Source organism: Ursus arctos, unplaced genomic scaffold (genome assembly GCF_023065955.2).
Source record: "Ursus arctos isolate Adak ecotype North America unplaced genomic scaffold, UrsArc2.0 scaffold_13, whole genome shotgun sequence".
Classification (NCBI taxonomy): Eukaryota; Metazoa; Chordata; class Mammalia; order Carnivora; family Ursidae; genus Ursus; species Ursus arctos.
In genome coordinates, this window is record NW_026622797.1 from 2958758 (window position 1) to 2977522 (window position 18765).

The following is an 18765-nucleotide window of genomic DNA, read 5'->3' on the forward strand; positions in this document are numbered from 1 at the left end:
TACCGATAGTTTTTACTTGTATCTTCATATGCCGTATGAAGTACGCAGGGTAGATACTATTAGCCACACTGAGTGGATTAAAAAAAACAACCAGGTCCAACATGTGCGCATGACTTTTGAAGGTCACTCAGCTGGGGACGCACGTGCTGGAACAATGGACATTCAGTCAGTCTGCCCGCATTGGCTGCCACGCAGCATCAGTGATACAACGATGGGAGGATGCACCCCTCGCCTTTGTGTCTAAGAAGACTGAACACAGGTCTTCTGACTCCGTGTTGGTGCTAAATCCAGCGATGTACAGGAACCCATGAGCATTTGTGCTGCTCTCTGTACGGTTATTCCACTGTGAATATATCAGAGGACCGCCCTCTGCTGAAGCATGTAATCCCAGGACACATGCAAATTCTTCTGTCTTAACTATTCCCCAGAGAATTAAACATAGCACTACCATGTGACGCGGTAATGCCGATCCCCAATGTCACTGAAAGCAGAGACAGGAGCAGCTGTTTGCCTCCCCGCCTGCACAGCAGCATTTGTCCAGCGACGGCTGATGGGACGAACGAAATGTGGTGCATTCATACAAGGAGAACTGGCCTAAAAAGGGAGGAGATCTTGTCCCACGCTGCCACAGGGACAAACCTAAAGCACGTCATGTCATGTTTGATAAGCAAGACCGAAAAGCATGATTACTGCATGATTCCATTCATAGGAGGTCCCTAAAGCAGCCAAATCCACAGAGACAGGAGGAGGGTGGGAGCCAGGGTTGGGTGAGGGGCGTGGGGAGTAACTGTAATGGGGACAGTTTCAGTTTTGCAAGAGGAAAGAGATGGATGGAGATGGTTGAACAAATGAACTGTGCTCCTAAAACTGATTAAGACGGTAAATGTCATGCTATGTATACTTTGCCATAATTGTTTTAAAGTTCTGCCTTAAAAATCAAGTGTTTCCAAGCTATCTGTCACGTATCTAGCAAGAGCTGTGGTTCCCGTGTGTGGGGTCTTTGGGGAATCCCACTGCAGGGCATCATGGCTGACTTGGCGTTAATAAACGCTATCTCCCTGTTCCCCCACCTGCCCAGCTCATGGGCTCATCAGAACAACACACCGTGAACTCGAATTTTACCAAGCGCTCACCTGTTGTCTGCTTTCCCTCCTCCAGGTCCTGAAGCGGCAAGGCTACGACGCGGCATGTGACATCTGGAGTTTGGGGACCCTGTTATACACCATGCTGGCAGGGTAATGTACACCCTCCCATAGGTGTCAGCGCGCGATGGCATACGTGCCTGAGACATCCTGAGGCAGACATCTCGGGGGAGGTCCCTTCAGCCCAGGGTCAGCCCTGCCCTGGGGCACGGGTGGGGACACACACTCACAGGTCTTGGGTAAACACTTCATTAGCACTTTCAGGACAACTGAAGAACAGGGATAAGAAAGTTGGCCATGTGTTTTCTTTAAAATATATCTCCGGAATTAGGGAACTGGAGTGCAGGCCTCAGCTCACCGACCAAAAACCCACGCCTCTGACCACGTGTCCACATTCTCCCCAGCACCATGCCGCCCCCTTAAGAGGTTGAGACATCTTCTCTTAAAAACATTCTCTTGAGTTAAGAAGCACCCCTAAAAGCTTCCTGGCCAAACAGCACCTCAAGGTAGGTGGCCAGGTAAAGGCAGGTGACTGACTTGCGTCGCCACCAGATGAGACAGCCGGCGTTTCAGAAGGAGGGTCGGGTCTGCCGTGCACACATCTGCTTCCAATCCGAGTCTGCCCCTCACCAGCTCTGCATCTGGGCTGGACTCCTTGACCCTTATTGGCTTCACTTCCCTCACTTTTGAATGAGAAGAGGACACTGTGTGGTCTGTAAGGCTTCCAGCCTTAAAGATCTAGCATCCTAAGAAACCCAGGGAGACCTATGTCTTAAGTTTATTAAGGATTTGCATAGAAGGAAAAAAGAGCTCTAGACCATCCAGTCCTGCTTACTGTAGCAGAATGGACAAGAAGCCCCACAAGAATGAATGGGAGTGGCCTGCTTTTTGTGGCCTTAATGAGGCATGTGGTGATACATGAGTAATCAGTGTCTGTAGGGAAAGGAGGGGGACGCGTGAGCCTGGAGCTGGGCCTTGAGGACCACAGTAGCAGGGAAGGCATCCAGGCCCTTCCAGCGTCACACCGTTGGATTGCCCTGCGATTCTTCTGATACTCACGTCTGTACATGAACCTCAGATCACAAACTTGGCCACCAAAAGAAGTGCCATGAGGATCACAGAGAGTTCCTTTTCTAGCAGGCATGGGTCGACATGCCCTGGTTTATGTTGGGAGCTGAGAGAATAACTCACAGGGGGGCAGATGCCGATGGCGTCTTATATGTGTCCGTGTGGGTCCCTGCAAGTGTGTTATTCCACCCATTGTGCAATTGAGTTTTAAAAAGTTAATATGTCAAAGAACCAAAGTTGGTAATAGATCTACCATGGGTCTCTCAGACTTCAAATCTCAGGCTGTCCTCCATTATACCACAATCTCACTGTGGAAACCGAATGACCGGGCCAACCACTGTAACACGGTCACCAGGGGAGCCCGAAACGGTCCACGGATGTTCTTGTGCTTGAGTCCACAGAGTTTTCTACACTTGCCTTATTGGCCTGCACCACTGACCACGTAAGGAAGATGGACATAGCATAAGAAATAAGCGACACTTTCCCACAAATCCTGAATTTGGAACGTGATGGCAAAGAAAGAGCTATTCTTTCTAACAACACAGAGGCAGGGGTGCCTGCGTGTCTTAGTCGGTTAAGCGTCTGACTCTTGATCTCACTCAGGTCTTGCTCTCAGGTTTGTGAGTTCAAGCCACATTGGGCTCCATGTTAGTGTGGAGCCTACTTAAAAAAAACAAACAAACAAAAAAAAAAAAAAAACAAGCAACAACCACAGAAAGAGGCGATATCAAGCTGTGAACTCTACTGTTGGTCATAAAATGGGAGCTCATAACCACGCATTCTCATTGGCAGATTTACCCCCTTTGCAAACGGACCGGACGATACTCCTGAGGAGATTCTGGCGAGGATTGGCAGTGGGAAGTACGCCCTTTCTGGGGGGAACTGGGACTCGATCTCCGATGCCGCGAAGGTGAGTGTTTCCCACTGCTCTTGCGTCGCGGGCGTGGCGATTTGCTATCAATAATTGCATTTGCGAGGCAGCTGGAGGGTACCTTTCATATAAATAACTCATGTATTTTACCTCATAGATTTTTTTTTAGCTTCTCAATTTTTTTTTTGCAAAACTCTTCTTATAGCACTTTTCACATTTTCTGCTGTCTTGGTGTACTAGGGTTCTCCAGAGAAACAGAACAAATAGGATGGGGATAGAAGCACAGAGACAAAGATTTGTTTTTAAGAATCAGTTCACAAGATTGTGGAGGCTGATAAGTCTAACATCTACAGAGTAGGTCAGCGGGCTGCAAACTCAGGCAAGAGTTGGCATTGCAGCCTGAGTCCAAAGCCCATCTGCTGGCAGACTTCCCTTTCCTTGGGAAACCTTGGTCTTTTTTATCTTAAGGCTTTCAACTGATTGGATGAGGCCCACCAACATCATGGAGGTCATCTGCTTAACTCCAGGTTGGCTGATTTCAATGTTAATCTCATCTTAATAAGACTTTCACAGCAACATCTAGGCTGGTATTTGGCCAAACACTGGGGACCATTTCTTAGCCAAGTTGACACATAAAATTAACCGTCACACTTTTAGTGATGTTGCAAACTGAGTGCCCTGAATGATCACAGACTGATCAAGAAGAACTCTGGGACAGGGGTGTATTTCTGTTACTTTAAAACTCTTTGCACTGGGGCTTCCCTGCAGCTTCACTATTTGTGACCAGCCTTGTTTAAAGAGACATCAGACTTAGTCTTTTTCAGATGAGATCATCAATTCCTCTCTAATTAAATAGTAAATGCTATTTACTGCTAGTATGAAGCAGCGTCAACAGTCTATTTCCTGTGTTACCATAAAATGACTGGAAGAGGAATAGACCATCTGGGGTTCTGACTCCAGTGCTGCCATCGTCATCACTGTGTGACCTCATACAGAAATACAGAGGGGATGGTGGAGGAGATGATAGAGAAGATGATGGAGCAGATGGTAGAGGAGATGGTGGAGGTGATAGAAATGATGGTGGAGGTGATGGTAGAAGAGATGGTAGAGCTGAAGGTGGAAGTGATGATGGAGAAGATGACAGAGGAGATGGTGGAGGAGATGACGGAGGAGATGGTGGAAGGGATGGTGGAAAAGATGGTAGAGGAAATGGTGGAGATGATGGTGGAAGAGATGACAGAGGTCATGGTGGAAGTGATGATGGGGAAGATGATGCAGGAGGTGGCAGGGGGCTGGTGGAGAAGATGATAGAAATGACGGTGGAGGTGATGATAGAAGAGATGGTGCAGGAGAGGGTAGAAGTGATGGAGAAGATGATAGAGGAGATAATGGAGGAGATGGCAGAGAAGATCATGGAGAGGTAGCAGAGATGATGGTGGAAGTGATGATAGAGGTCATGGTGAAGGTGTTGGTGGAAAAGATGATGGAGGAGATGGCAGAGGGGATGGTGGAAAAGATGGTGGAGGAGATATGGAAGAGACAGTGGGGGAAATGATGGAGGAGATGATGGAGGGAATGGCAGAGAAGATGGTAGAGATGATGGTGGAGGTAATGATGGAGTTCACGGTGGAGGTCATGGTGGAGAATATGGTGGAGGAGGTGGCAGAGATGATGATGGAAGAGATGGTGGGGAAGATGGTGGAAGAGATATGGAAGAGATGGTAGGAAAAAAATGATGGAGGAGATAACAGGGCATGGTGAAGGAGGTGGTAGAGGGGATGGCGGAGGTCATGGCAGAGACGATGGCAGAGGAGAGGGCAGCTGGCATTTAGCGAGCACTTCCTGTGTGCCAGACCTTGACGCTCCCAGGGCTCCCATCCATCCACTCTGTCTCAAAGGAGTATAGGAATTATCTAGTTCTGGTCCCCAAAGTAGACCAGGACTTGGATGCTGATGGTTTTTTATGAGGTGACCTTGGAAGCGGAGTGGGGGGCAGGGAGAAGGTGTCAGGAAAGCAATCAAGTCAAGTACCAGGATTGCTGCTGTAGGCAGAGGGCTTCACTGCCTCCTGGGACCTTGACGACTTCTTCCTGCCCCTTCACCGCCGTATCTTCTGCCTCATCCGCCCCGTGCCTTTTCCCCTCTCTGTGTTCACCAAACACACAACAAAACCTCCAGTTCTCCAAAATCAGACAGTCTACGGATTTGTGTGTTGTTACTGCGCACCTTGCATGTTCTGCGTAGAAACATTGCTTTACTATGAGATCTTGAGCGAACAATACAGGTCTCTCTGCTTTCAGTCTTACACGTGGAAATGGGAACAATACTGCTTCTAGGAGATATTTGTTTCGAGAAGTTACTAAGATCAGTGTCACCAAATATTAAAAGGCATTGGTATTCTCTATTTGAAAAAGGATATTGGATTAGTCTAGAGTATTTCTCTGTTGTGGTTTATGACCAGAAATTCTGTTGAGCACATCATCATATTATGTTCATACGCTAACTCCCTTATTTCCCTGTGAGATGCCACGGGAATGCCACACGAAGGTGAGCAGCCTAGCAGGAAAACACGCATTCTCATCATGGCTCTTCCTTGGACAATTGTTTGATCACTACAAATGTCAGCGTTTTCATCTGCAAAACAGGGGCAGTAACATCGGCCCTCTTTCCGCCGAGGACAATCCCGATGACTCTCTCAAGAACAAGCCCGTCACGCGTGTGCAGACAGCATCACGAATGCCATGCAGACGCAGATCACAGTTGTAATTGTGTGTGTGTGCACATGTGTGCACACACAGTGCATGAAGGGCCATGTGTGAATGTGAAGTGGAGCTTTGTCTTTAAGCCACAGTCGTAGGAATCTTTATTGTGATTATCTTACAGTCAAATAAGAAAATCACCCCATGGGACATTAGCCGGTTGGACCACGTAATGGCTCCAGACAGACAGTTTTGTGGCTGGTCATGATTTGTAGCCAATGTTTGTGGACAGTGCTAATACAAATGTCACTACATGCATTGTCATAACTGCCTTACGTCTGTGGGTCGGTCGTTATCTAGTTTCTCCCTTTGGAAGGATATCATTTTTACTAAAATAGCAGTTCAGTAAATTACACGCACCATTCAACATTTCTACATTTGATTTCTCCTTGCATGTAAAATCTTTAATACGACACAAACCTGAGGTGAGGGGCGCCTGGGGGGCTCAGATGGTTAAGCATCTGCCTTCAGCTCAGGTCATGATCTCAGGGTCCTGGGATGGAGCCCCATGTCGGGCGCCCAGCTCAGCCGGGAGTCTGCTTGTGCCTCTGCCCCTGTTTGTACTCTCTCTGTCTCTCTCAAATGAATAAAAAAAATCTTAAAAAAAAAAAAAGATCGCAAACCTGAGGTGAGCCACTAAGGTGATGATGATTAAAATGCAAAATCATTCACGTACTTTAAAGCCGAAAGTAAACATCGACCCCCAAATGCAGAGAATCAGTGAGAACAATGGTGAGGTTTTCGTGAGAGGGAATGAAGGGGTTTCGCTCAGGAGGCTCTCTGAGCCGCTTCTGCTGTCTCCCCCGTAGGACGTCGTGTCCAAGATGCTCCATGTGGACCCTCATCAGCGCCTGACGGCAGTTCAAGTCCTGAAACACCCGTGGATCGTGAACAGAGAGTACCTGTCCCAAAACCAGCTCAGCAGACAAGACGTCCACCTGGTGAAGGTGAGGACAGGGAGTCATGAGAGCAAGATGCGGGGCGGGGGGGGGGGGGGGGTTCTGGGAAAGTCTCCCTGATCCCCCCCCCCGCTAACCTAAGGAACCGCGGGGTGGGAACCAGATAGCGAAGCAGTGAGAGGCACGGGCAGGTGTCCCTACCTTCCTTGCTTTTCCACGTCCTCGCCTACAGGCAGTCACACAGAGAGCCGAATAAGCTGCGGCTTCTGTTAACAGTCGTGAGCAGCTTCACTGCGTGTGCAGGACACGCATGCGTGTGCGACAGAGACAGACACGGAAGGAGGAGGGAGACAGAGTAGGACAGACAGACAGACAGACGGGGTGGAGAGAGGGGGAGAGAGGTGGAGGGAGTCTCGCCACACACCGCGACCGTCTCACTCCATTTTCCGGAGACACCTTCCAGGGCACGCGCCACGTGGAATCTGGCTGCGCAGCTTAGACTAGGGCACCCTGACCACCGGAGCCCCTGGCAGAGGCACAGGCTTGGTGGGAACAGAGGTCAGGACGCAGCGGCCATCAGTGAGGTGGTCTCACTCCCAGGGAGCCAACGGTTTTAAGCTAGAACAGCTGCTCATTACATGAGCGGATCTTGGCAGGCCCTCGCCATCCGACCCCAGGGTCAGTCATGGAGGGTGGAACCTATCTTCTAAACTCTAAACTCCAGCTACTGTGGTAACGTACCGTCGGGCAGGGGACGTGTGACCTCATCCTGGGGCTCCATGCGAGTCTGAAACACCCGAGTCACACACAGAATTCAAGGTGGGTGTGGGATGGAAATAGAACCAAAGTGCCATTATTTAGGAGGGCCCGGTGTGTGCTGGACACCGCGAGCTCAGGGCATCCTAGCCCTGGGGTCCTGCAGGCTGGTCGGAGAGGCCCCAAGGCTGCAGGCCCCCACTCTTCCCCTCCCTTCGCAGGGCGCCATGGCCGCCACCTACTTCGCTCTGAACAGAACGCCCCAGGCCCCGCGGCTGGAGCCGGTGCTGTCGTCCAGCCTGGCTCAGCGCAGGGGCATGAAGAGACTCACGTCCACAAGGCTATAGTGCGAGCAGGCCCTGCGGAGCGTCCTGGGCTCTCGGGCGCCAGCTGGGGCTCCCGTCCTGGGCGCTGCTGGGGTGACCACGCCCGACTCGAAGGCCCAGGTGCCTCTGCTCATTCCACGTTTTCTTGTTCAGCCTGGATTGGATCCAGATCGGTGACCTCCCAACGCCTCGCTGTGCCGACCTTGCCGCCTCCTTACCCCGAGCAAAGCCAGACAGACTCATTTCACCGCACACCACCATGCCCAGTGCCTGTAGGGTTCCTTCAGACTCTGTAGGTCTTTTACGATCATGGCTTATATTTATATAGAGAGATATTTTTTCCAATGATAAAGCCAGTAACTGGGTCAGGTTTCCGACACACGCGTCCTAGTGACTCGGGTGGGCGGACGCGCTGACCAGCTTAGGGCACAGCCTCCCTGGGAGGGGCTGGCCTCTGCGGTCTGGTGTTGCCAGAAGGACGGGGTCGGCACATGGCACCCGGGAGTAGACGCCAGGTCCCCTCCAAATGATCCAAAGAGCCCTTGTCCCATCGCCCTTCTTTCTGACTGAGGTGCTGGGTGTTCTCTCCGGGTCACAGACCCACGTGGGGGAAGAGCCCAGAACCGGCAGCCGAATCTGCCTTGGGAGCCTCTTTTCACAAGAACGGCGCGTCCCTGGGGAGGATCCGGCGACAGCCTGTGCCCCCCCCCCGTCCTTGTTCCCCCCACGGCCGGGCTGCAGGGCTGGGGGTCCACGCTCCTGCCCTGGCTCTAACCGTTGCCAGGGCTGCCCAGAGGTTTCAAGAGAGCGCGTTGGGCCTGACGGCTGCCGCAGTCTTCTGTCAGCCTCCTGTGCTTTCCCAGAGCAACGGTTTTGCTGTGTTGCCTTCCCCTCTCCGGTCCGCGGGACATCCGTGAGCACTGACAACCCTGAGCTCTGTTCCCCGCCTCAAGGCGTGCTCTCGGTCCCACTGCAGCCGGGAGGGGGACGGGAGGCCCTGCGGCCACCCTGGGGCCCGGAGGGGAGCCAAACGATGGGTCACCCAGGGTAGCCGTGCACTTTGTAGAAGCTGTGCTTTTGTGTTGCATTTGCGTGTCTGTTTCTCACCTGACCTTGCAGTGACATTTAACGTTTCCCTCGGGGCACGTGCACACAGGGGGGATGCGGTGCCGAGGGAGGGGGCTGTGCGCTTCTTGTCAAATGAAACCGGGACAGGCTCGGTGCCAGTGCCCGGGCAGGAGGGTAGAGAGCACGTGGCCTTTCGTATCCTCCCGCCAGCCCCACCAGGGGTGCCCCCAGGCCGGCCCAGGACTCCCTGCTGCCCTCCGCCGGGTGCAGGGTGCCTGTGGTCCTCCCCCAGATCTCACTAAGAAGACGAATTTCATTGTTCCCTTCATCCCCCGTCTCCACCAACGACACCACCTCAAAAAGACAAAAAAGCAACATGCCACATTCTGAGTGTAACTCCCTAGCTTGGTCCATTGTGTTCAGACCTTAAAATGTAACCTTATTTCAAAAGCTTTCATTATTCTATGGCCTTTCTCCCCCTCAGACAACCACGAGACCTAAAGGTGGGGGCAGGTTCGCGGACCGGTTTCCCACAAACCCTCATTAGGCATCTCCCGTATTTTCTCACTAGAAAATGCTTTTCCCCGAGGCCACAAAGACTTGGTTCACAATAGTTTTGTTTTAGGTCTGAGTTATTTGACCTATTATTAGAAGCTTAGGAAAAACTGGAGAGCCCTTAGGTCATGGGTTTGCCCTCCTAGGAAGCCACCGAGGTCATCACACCTTCCATCGGCCACCCGGGGCCACGGCTCCGGGGCTCCCTGGCCAAGGTGTGCCGCCCGGCGGCTGGTTTGCTTGCGGAGAGTCGGAGCACAGAGGGATGCAGGCCGGAGGGGGGAGTAGCCCGGGAGCTGCAGCGAGAGGGGCCAGTGGGTGCTCTGGGCGCACCACCGCTCCTGCTCGCCCTCCCTAGGTGCCACCACGCACGCAGCCCCACCTGCCGCACTCCGAGAGCCGCAGAGCGACCAGGGCTCACCTTGCACCAAGTCGTGCCCTCAGCCCAGGGCGGGCGAGCGGCAGGGGGTGGCAGAGACCCCATGGCACCTGCCCTGCTGGACCAACTCTACTTGAATGTCTGTAAAATACCTCTGCTTTCTCACCTTATCCAGAACACAGAGATACTTGAAACCCTTCCAGAAAGTCAGCCTAGAGAAGTCGATACCATATTTTAAACTGAACTCTGAAGTCTTCAGTGAACAGCCAGCGGCTGTGCGTTCTAAGCAGCAGTCAGGCACCAAGAAAGGGGTCATTTCTCGTCTCGCTTCCCCGTGCGGCGCACCCCTGCCGGCCGTGAGCGGTCCCAGGGCTTCGCACAGGCAGCCAGACCGTAGGGAGTCAGATCGCTGCCCCTCAGAACCCGTGGAACCACCTCCTCTCCGGACCACAGCCCCACAGACCGTGGAACCCCCCCCACCCAGATCACAGCCCCACAGACTGTGGAACCGCCCCCCCCCCCAGATCACAGCCCCACAGACTGTGGAACCAACCCCACTCTGGATCACAGCCCCTCAGACTGTGGAACCACCCCCACTCTGGATCACAGCCCCTCAGACTCCCTAGAGAAAACCGAGCCCTGGCCCTCAGGCCTCCTCCCCCACCGCCGTGCGGTCCCCCCAGGGAGCCCACTGTGGTCTCGCCCCACCTGCAGGCCCCCCTGTTTGACAGGAACACGTGACTCATCCCACCAGGGTGAGGGCTCTGCCAGAGGCCACCCCCAAGTCAAATTTGGCAAGAGCGAGACTTCACCTGCATCCTTAGGTCAGATTGTCCGTGATTTCAATCTAACTCTCTGTGTGTTGATGCCTGGAAGATTGTCCCGCGTTGGAAGTGATAATAGTACTTAACGTTAGCCAGTATTGTTCATTAAACGGTGTTATTCCTCAAGCCGCACATTGGGACTTTTGCCTCACACCTGACTGATTCTCTCAAGCACATGACGAACTTGGTTTGCACTCTGTTTTTCTTTCCAAATGGTTTTGTTGCCCTTCACCTCTCCAAGAGTCCGTAAAGTTCTAGAACGGAAAAGGGCGCTGCAGGTCCCTGGGTGGAGAGAAGACTGGAGAAGCACCCAGCGTGGGTTCGCAGAGCTCGGGAAGAAACGTGGGAGACTCGAACTCGCCACCGCTGTCGCTGTGGAGCACGCTTTCCGACCCAGACCCCGACTCAGCACGTTGTTTACAAGCCCGCATCTGTGTCTACAGGTCACTCTTCTGTTCACGCTTCGTACTTTATGTTGGAGGCGGGCGGCCACTCTACAGATATTTATTACGCTTTCCAGACTTTCTGAATAGATTTTTTTGAATAAACATGGGTTTTATGAAGTGTAATCTTTTTCTAGGATAACAATAATTTTTGGACTTTCTGTGTGGTTGCCATTATATAATAGTTGGCCGATAAGCTTCTTACTCGTCCCGTCCCCTCGCTCTGTCCTCAGGCTGCTGCCAGCCTCACTGCCCCAAAGTGGCATCTTCGTAGGGAAGGTGGGACCATATGGCCACCCACTCCGCACTGAGAGCTGTGTGTGTGGCCACGCCAGTGCCTCTGCATGCATGTGTGGTTGTGAGTGTGCGCACACGTGCGTTGTGTAGTGTGTGTGAACATGTGTGAACACGTGCATGCATGTGTGGCTTGTGTGTGCACACATATGTTGTGTAGTGTGTGAACATGTGTGTGCATGTGTGACTTGTGTGTGAGCGTGTGCACACGTGCGTTGTGTGGTGTATGGGTGAACATGTGTGCGAGCATGTGCTTGCATGTGTGGTATGTGCGCATGTGTGGATATTCCTGTGTGTACATGTATGGTGTGAGCATATTTGTGCATCTGGCGTGTGTGTTGTGTGCCTGTGTGTACACACATGTGCAGGGTGCATGTGGTTATATGCATATGCATGTGTGGTGTATTGTGTAGGCATGCACATGTGTGTATCTGTGTAGTATGTGTGTGCACACGTGTGTGTGCGTGTGCCTGTGTGTTGTATACTTATGTGTGTGCCTTGTACAAGCATGTGTGTATATGTGTGGTGTCCATACATGCACATGTGTGTGCCCGTGTACGTGTGTGCACTCCGCATGGAGCCTGGCCACGTGATGGCATGGGCGCTGGCAGGAGACGGTGGCTAGTGTGTTGGTCGCGAAGCATGTGGCCCAGGGTGGGGGGCTGGAGGCCGTCCCTGCTGGAGCTCGTTCTGTGCACGGCCACCTGGCGTCCTCGTGCCCATCTCGTCTTTGCACAGAAATCAAACAGGAAGCTATGCTCTTGCTCTTCAGCTCTCCAACTAACTTCTTCTTCCATTTGGTCAATTCCCGACCACAAGCGAGAGACACACACACGTTCACGCTTTTCTGCCACCACTTTCTGGGCTGCTTCCCCAGCAGAGCGAGGGAACTTTCTCTCCTAAACCCTTCAGGCTCACTGTACAGGCAGGGGTGTTGAAAGCACTCAGGGATTCCAGAGCCCACGGGAAACGCGTGAACATTCTGCCCCTGGCTACGGTGGGGAATACCTAGAACACACCAGCAGCCAGCCGCGCCCCATCCCGTGTGACAGACCCCGCGGCACAGACCTGCTGGGGTGACATGGCCATCCCTTAGGTCACAGCTCTGGAGGTCAGAAGTCCCAGGTGGGTCTTGGGGGCTAAAGTCAAGGTGTCGGCAGGACTGCATTCTTGGGGGCTTTTGGGGACAGTCAGAGCCCTGCCTTTCCCGGGGCCTGGAGGCCCTGCCTTCCTGAGCTCCTGCCGCTTCTGCCATCCTCAGAGCCAGCCGCGGGGGGTTGAGCCCCGTGTTCTCACCTCACCCACCCCCCACCTCCTCTTCCACTAATGAAGACCTTTGTGGTGACACTGGCCCACCTAGACACCCCAGGATACTCTCCCTGTTTCAGGGTCAGCTGATTAGCGGCCTGAACCTCACCTCTATGTCACCTGGTGCACTCGCGAGTTCTGGGGACCAGGACATGACGTCTTCCGAGGGCCACTCGAGTCTACCACACCACACAGAGCGAGCGTAGACCCTCTTACAGTCTTCAGGCTGCGTGTTTGTTTGGGTGCGCAAAGATTCGGACACCTTGCTAACATGTCAGCCTGGCTCAGTCTTGTGGGTGCGGATGAAGACACGACGCTTGGGGTCAGAGTCCCCAGCAAACAGTGCGGCTCCCCTCGCCCCCGGGTCTCCCGGGGTGACAGAGAATGGCACGCACAACAGGCTGGGTCACAGCTGGGCACCCTGGCTTGAGAAACCCCGGTCACTTATAAGGGCTGGCCGCCCTTTGCCCCAGAGGGGGCACCATCTCGGTTGTCCTGGGCTGCCCCCAGCAAATGTCTTGAAGAGAACTGTCCAGTGACTACTCACACCTGCACAAAAATGCAAGAGCCGTGGGATTCACCTCCCAATCGTAGCGGCTCCATTCTGTATCTGCCGCCCCCAAACACTGACTGAGTGTCATCCAGGAGACACCCCCAGGGGGCCGAAGAGGTAAGTGTGTGTGCTCTGCTGCCCCTGTCTCGTGGGGACATCGTCCCAGCTCACAAGCACAAGTGCATCTGCGGATGTAAATATCCATCTTTTGTAGGACTTCAAATTGTCCTCCAGACACCTTTCATGCAGAATATTGTGCATACATTCTCAAACTTGGCCTGTCTCTTGCTGAAAGCACCGTCACCCAGGCCATTAGGCACGTGTACTTCCCAAGGTGCTGGAACCACGCGCCACGAAGGAGGCACGGGCCTGGCTCCTGGCTCCCAGCACAGCTCCAGGGCCACGCCCATCTTGGCCCCAGCAAACCCTGAGATTTCATCTGGCTTGTGACCTTCTAGGTAAGATGAGTCAATTCCGTTTGCAAAGGCGAGCCCTGGTGTAGCTCACGACTCACAGCCCAGAGTCAAAGGCCCCATGTCAGGTGCGGCTCTGCTCCCGAGACAGCGGACGTGCCCCGCCCCCACCCCATCCCCATGGGCCCCCCACCCCCCACCCTGTCCCCACAGCTCAGCTTGCTCGGCCTCACTCTGGTCCTCGGCACCCTCCTTCACGTAACTGGAACCTCGTGTTTTTTCAGTTTGCCAGTGTTTCCACGCATAGTGACATAATTCTGTAATTGGTGTATGAAAAAGCAGACTAAATGAGATGATCCCTCATGGCAGAGACCCAGGCATTCAGAAAACACGTCCTGAGCACGGACCACAAGCCCATCACAGTCCCAGGAGCTGGAGCCAGAACGGCAGCCACGCGGAGCCCTGCTCTGGTGAAGGCAATGCCCTGGCAGAGGGAGAGAGAAAACAGACAGGAAGCAGTAAGACGCACGAGACAGACAGCAGTGCTGGGAGGGAACGCCGAGCAGCGCAAGGGGGTAGCTACTCTACTCAGGAAGGGGGTTCAAAGTACAAACCAGTCCTTAAGATTTACCAGACCTTGAGGTCCCTGAGTGGCTCAGTCGGTCAAGCATCCGCCTCTTGATCTCAGCTCAAGTCTTTTTTTTTTTTTTAAGATTTTATTTATTTATTCGACAGAGATAGAGACAGCCAGCGAGAGAGGGAACACAAGCAGGGGGAGTGGGAGAGGAAGAAGCAGGCTCATAGCAGAGGAGCCTGATGTGGGGCTCGATCCCATAACGCCGGGATCATGCCGTGAGCCGAAGGCAGACGCTTAACCGCTGTGCCACCCAGGCACCCCTCAGCTCAAGTCTTGATCGCAGGGTCATGAGATCAAGTAGGCGTGGAACCTCCGTAAAAAAAAAAATTTACTGGTTCTCAGCAGCAGGTCTTACCAGCCTTTCAGTGCAGAGCTTATGAACTTCATAGTTTATTTCATTTATTCCCCATTAATGGCTATAATTCAGGACCTAAAATCAAAAGCACTCCTAGACAACATATGTTCAGTTTGGGTATGTGTTTGTCACTTTACTCTAACGAGGAGAAACCTCAAACAAGCATCTGGCACAGAAACCATTTCCCATGTGCTGCTTTCAATCACCCCTGAGCTTCGGCAGGAAAGCCCCACTTTTTTTTTTTTTTAAGATTTTATTTATTTATTCGACAGAGATAGAGACAGCCAGTGAGAGAGGGAACACAAGCAGGGGGAGTGGGAGAGGAAGAAGCAGGCTCATAGCGGAGGAGCCTGATGTGGGGCTCGATCCCAGGACGCCGGTATCACGCCCTGAGCCAAAGGCAGACGCTCAACCGCTGCGCCACCCAGGCGCCCCAGGAAAGCCCCACTTTCTAAACGATAGCTGTGGGTTCGGTTCAGAAGCATCGGTGTTGGCTTTGAGTTCCATTAATTGCAGTGTTTTCCCATGAAATCTATCCACAGGTCTTTCCTTCCTGCAGGCATGGGACCCCAGTTCACCCCTGAGCCTGGCTCTCCTGCGGTTCTGCTTCGGACCAAAGCTGAGATTGTGAACCCGGAGACCTGGATCGTTCGGAGCTACGCCAACAGCATGGGCTTCGGACTTGGCTTCCGTTTCACCGCAGTTTGGCGGACACGGGATGCTGTGTTGGTCTCAGGTGTACAACAGGGTGACTGGACACGTCCATGTGCTCTGCTGTGCTCGCCACATGCGTAGCTGCCCCCTGTCACCCCACATGCTGTCAGCACCATTCCAGACACACTCGTGCTGTGCCCAAACTTGCTTCTTTGTCATTTAAAACTATGGACATAGAAACTCCACCCATCAGGTTTTGGTCTTAGTCCTAAATAACAGCTGAAAAGGTAAGTATTCAGATTGAGGAAGAGATTTTTTTTAAAGGAGAAATGAAGATAAGAATTAGGCTCTTTACATAAACTTAAAACTTATTTTTAGAGCCTCGAGTTTTGCTAACATGTGTAGCCTCGCCACAAAATATCCCCACTAGTAGACACCCAAAGGAATTCAAAATCATGTAGAACTCCACCCAGGCTTTGATATGCGCAGTAGCGAAAGTTCAGTCTCTAAACCCTGGAGATGATTAATGACAAAATAATGAATTTTGGCCTCACAGCACAGACAAGCAACTGCCCTGATGTTTTAGGCGAAAGGAAGCCGGAAGGCTCCCACACCCCTCAGGCTCCAGTGGTTTTCAGACTTCTGTTTCCTCCAAACCTTCGAGGACCCCCACATACATTGGAGAAGGCAGGGCTGCTGCACACGGTGCCACGTGTCTGCTCAGACTCTCATCCCGACGTTGCCCTGACGGCATTGTTCAGACGTGATGAACGCTTACAATTAGTTGACTCTAAGTTAAGCAGATCCCGGGTCCTGGGCTTCAACCAATCAGATGAAGACCGTGAGAGCAAAGACTAAGGTTTCCCAAAGAGGGAATTGTCCTCAAGACGACACGGAAACCCTGCCTGAGTGTCCAACCGTCAGACCCACACGTCAGCACCAGCGCTTACTTGAACCTCCAGCCCGCAGCTCAGTGTACGCACATCAGACCTGCTAGTCCTCACGGCAGTGTGAGCCAGTTCCTTCAAATAGATGTCTCCCTCTCCCTTGATAGCTAGCCGGATCGATCGATTGATCAACGGTAGATAGGCAGATAGAAATGGAGGTATAGATGTGTAGCTGGAGATAGAAACCTACCTCCTATTGGCTCCGTTTCTCCGGAGAGCTCTAACTCAGTAAGACTGTGTTCACCTTGCAGAAAACGAAGAGGAGTTGGCCGTCCTCTGAGCCGGACGCAGTCACACCAAGTCGTGCACGCCATCAGTACACAGCGGGTACTTGAGTCTGTACACAGCGGGTACCAGGCAGCTCCGTCACGGAACGGCGCTGAGACTTGCTTCAGCCACAGCTATGTGTCCAGCCGTCTCCTGCTCCGCTACTTGGAGCCGCGTGCTGTAGGCAGATTTGGGCGCAACGCTGGTCGCGAGGGTTTCTTACCAGCAAACAAAATCCCGCCTGTCATTTTCCTGCCGGCTCAGTGTGTCCATAAAACCTTCTCCAGACCCCATTGTTCCCCCAAAGAGCCTGTGCTACAGCAAGTAAGCTTTGCAGGGACCTTGGCTTTGCTGCTCCCATTTCCCGCTGCCTGGGACACCGCACTCTCTGTTCCCAGCTCAGCACGGTGCCTCACACAAAAAATGATTTGTTAACGAATACATAGATGAGGTATTGAACTGGGGGCCATATGATATTCTAAATAGGGCTTTGGCGTCCTCAGGTGGGTTAGGTGGCCTCATTGACGTGGCAGGTCCATCACCTAAGTTCACTACTGCACCCAGCACAGGGCACAGGCCGTCGGTGTGTTTGCAGTGGTCACCGACCACCACCAGAGGGTGCAGATCAGCTCCCCGCAGACTCAAACTTGGCCTCTCCTCCAGATTCCTGACTCAGTTGCAACACTTCCACACACACCATTTCCATAGGTTACATGCAGAGATCCTTTGGTCCGAAGCCTCTCTCCCGCCGCTCATAGTCATGGGTCATCACATCCTGCTGGTGCTGGAGTCACACTCCCTTCCGCTGGTCCCCACTCTCACCTCGGCCACCTTGGACACCTCCTATCTGGCCTTCCTGCTTCAACATCGCTTCTCAAACCCCCTGTCCACCCTGCAGCTCAAAATTCTAACAAAAGACAATGATGCCTCTATCACTTTACTGTGTTAAAGGGAAACCTCCATCACGACCGCTCTTCTAGAGCACGTCTGACGCCCTGGCCTGGCGCACCTGTCCGCCATGACCTTGGCCACTATGTCCCCATCAGTCAGTCTCCAGGCACACCCGGCCTGCCGTTGATGCCATGCTGTCCAGCAGAGTGGCCACTAACCCACATTTGGCTATTTACATTTACACTCAGAATTAAATACAGTTCACGGGCACTGGCTGGCTCAGTTGGTTAAGCATCTGCCTTTGGCTCAGGTCATGGTCTCAGGGTCTGGGATCGAGCCCCGCACAGGGCTCCCTGCTCAGCAGGAAATTTGCTTCTCTCTCTGCCTGCTGCTCCCCCTGCTTGTCCTCTCTCTCCCTCTCTCTCTTGCTGACAAATAAGTAAAATCTTAAAATAAAAAAGAATTAAATACAGTTCAAACTTCAGTCCCATGGCCACGCTGGCCGCTTTCCAAGTGTCCCACAGCCACACGAGGCTAAGGCTCCCGTGTCGGACAGCAGAGACTAGCACATTTCCATGACCACAGAAAGTTCTGCTAGACGCTGCCATTCTCGCGTGTCGGTCAGGAGTCTTCGAGACAAGAAAATCCACTCTTTCCAGCTTAAGCAGAAAGAGAATCATAAAGAATACGAGGCAACATGGAGAGCTGTCAGGAGAGCAGGCCTGGACGCTGCTCGGCGAGCGACAACACTGCCAGAGCTCTGTCCCCACAGCGCGGGCCTCCGCGGGCAGAGACACCTCCGCCCCACCACCGGCCACCCAGCTCAGCCTGCAGCGACCGCAGCCCTGGACCAGACTCGGGTCCGCTCCGCGCCTCGCAAGGACAACTCCCTCCCACTGGGCTCTGACCTCAGCCCAGGTCACTGGGCGAAGCCGGTGCTGCAGGAAAGCCTGAGCAATACCAGTTCTGGCTTTGGAATATCCGCAGCACAAGAACACCGGTCCACGACGCCGTCCACACTGCAGGCTGTGGCCACCCCACGTCCTCGCCGCCCTCTCCCTGTACCGAAAGCAGCAATGGCCCAGCCACATGCCCACCTGACAGGCACCTGCTCTTCATGAACGATGGGAATGCACACACTCTCCACAGAGAGCCTGAAGCTGCGTCCGTGTCCACACTGCTCAGGGTAGCCTTTCTCATCCGGGTAAGTTCAGGCGGATAGCCTAAGACCGAGGGGAACATATGAAGTTCAGCGCCATCCGCGCACGCCACGTGCAGTAACGGGAAACAGGAGGGGGAGGGAAAAGAAATGAGTTATGATAAAACCCAGGAGAAATTGTGGGTAGTTAGTGTGGT

General features: G+C 53.1%; 1 protein-coding gene across 5 annotated transcripts in view; it reads left to right on the forward strand.

The window, feature by feature from the left end:
- The window catches only part of RPS6KA2 (ribosomal protein S6 kinase A2), a 332623-nt gene extending 321428 nt beyond the window's left edge, over positions 1–11195 (forward strand). For 4 of the 5 annotated variants that reach the window (XM_026505196.4, XM_044386467.3, XM_057310899.1 and 1 more), the window contains 4 exons: positions 1159–1235; positions 3003–3120; positions 6650–6787; positions 7717–11195. In XM_026505196.4, the coding sequence (XP_026360981.1) occupies positions 1159–1235; positions 3003–3120; positions 6650–6787; positions 7717–7842 (459 nt within the window). In that variant the 3' untranslated portion in view covers positions 7843–11195. The remainder of the gene's footprint in view (positions 1–1158; positions 1236–3002; positions 3121–6649; positions 6788–7716) is intronic. The other variant, XM_057310898.1, reaches the window with a different exon arrangement.
- The last annotated feature ends 7570 nt before the right edge of the window (positions 11196–18765 follow it).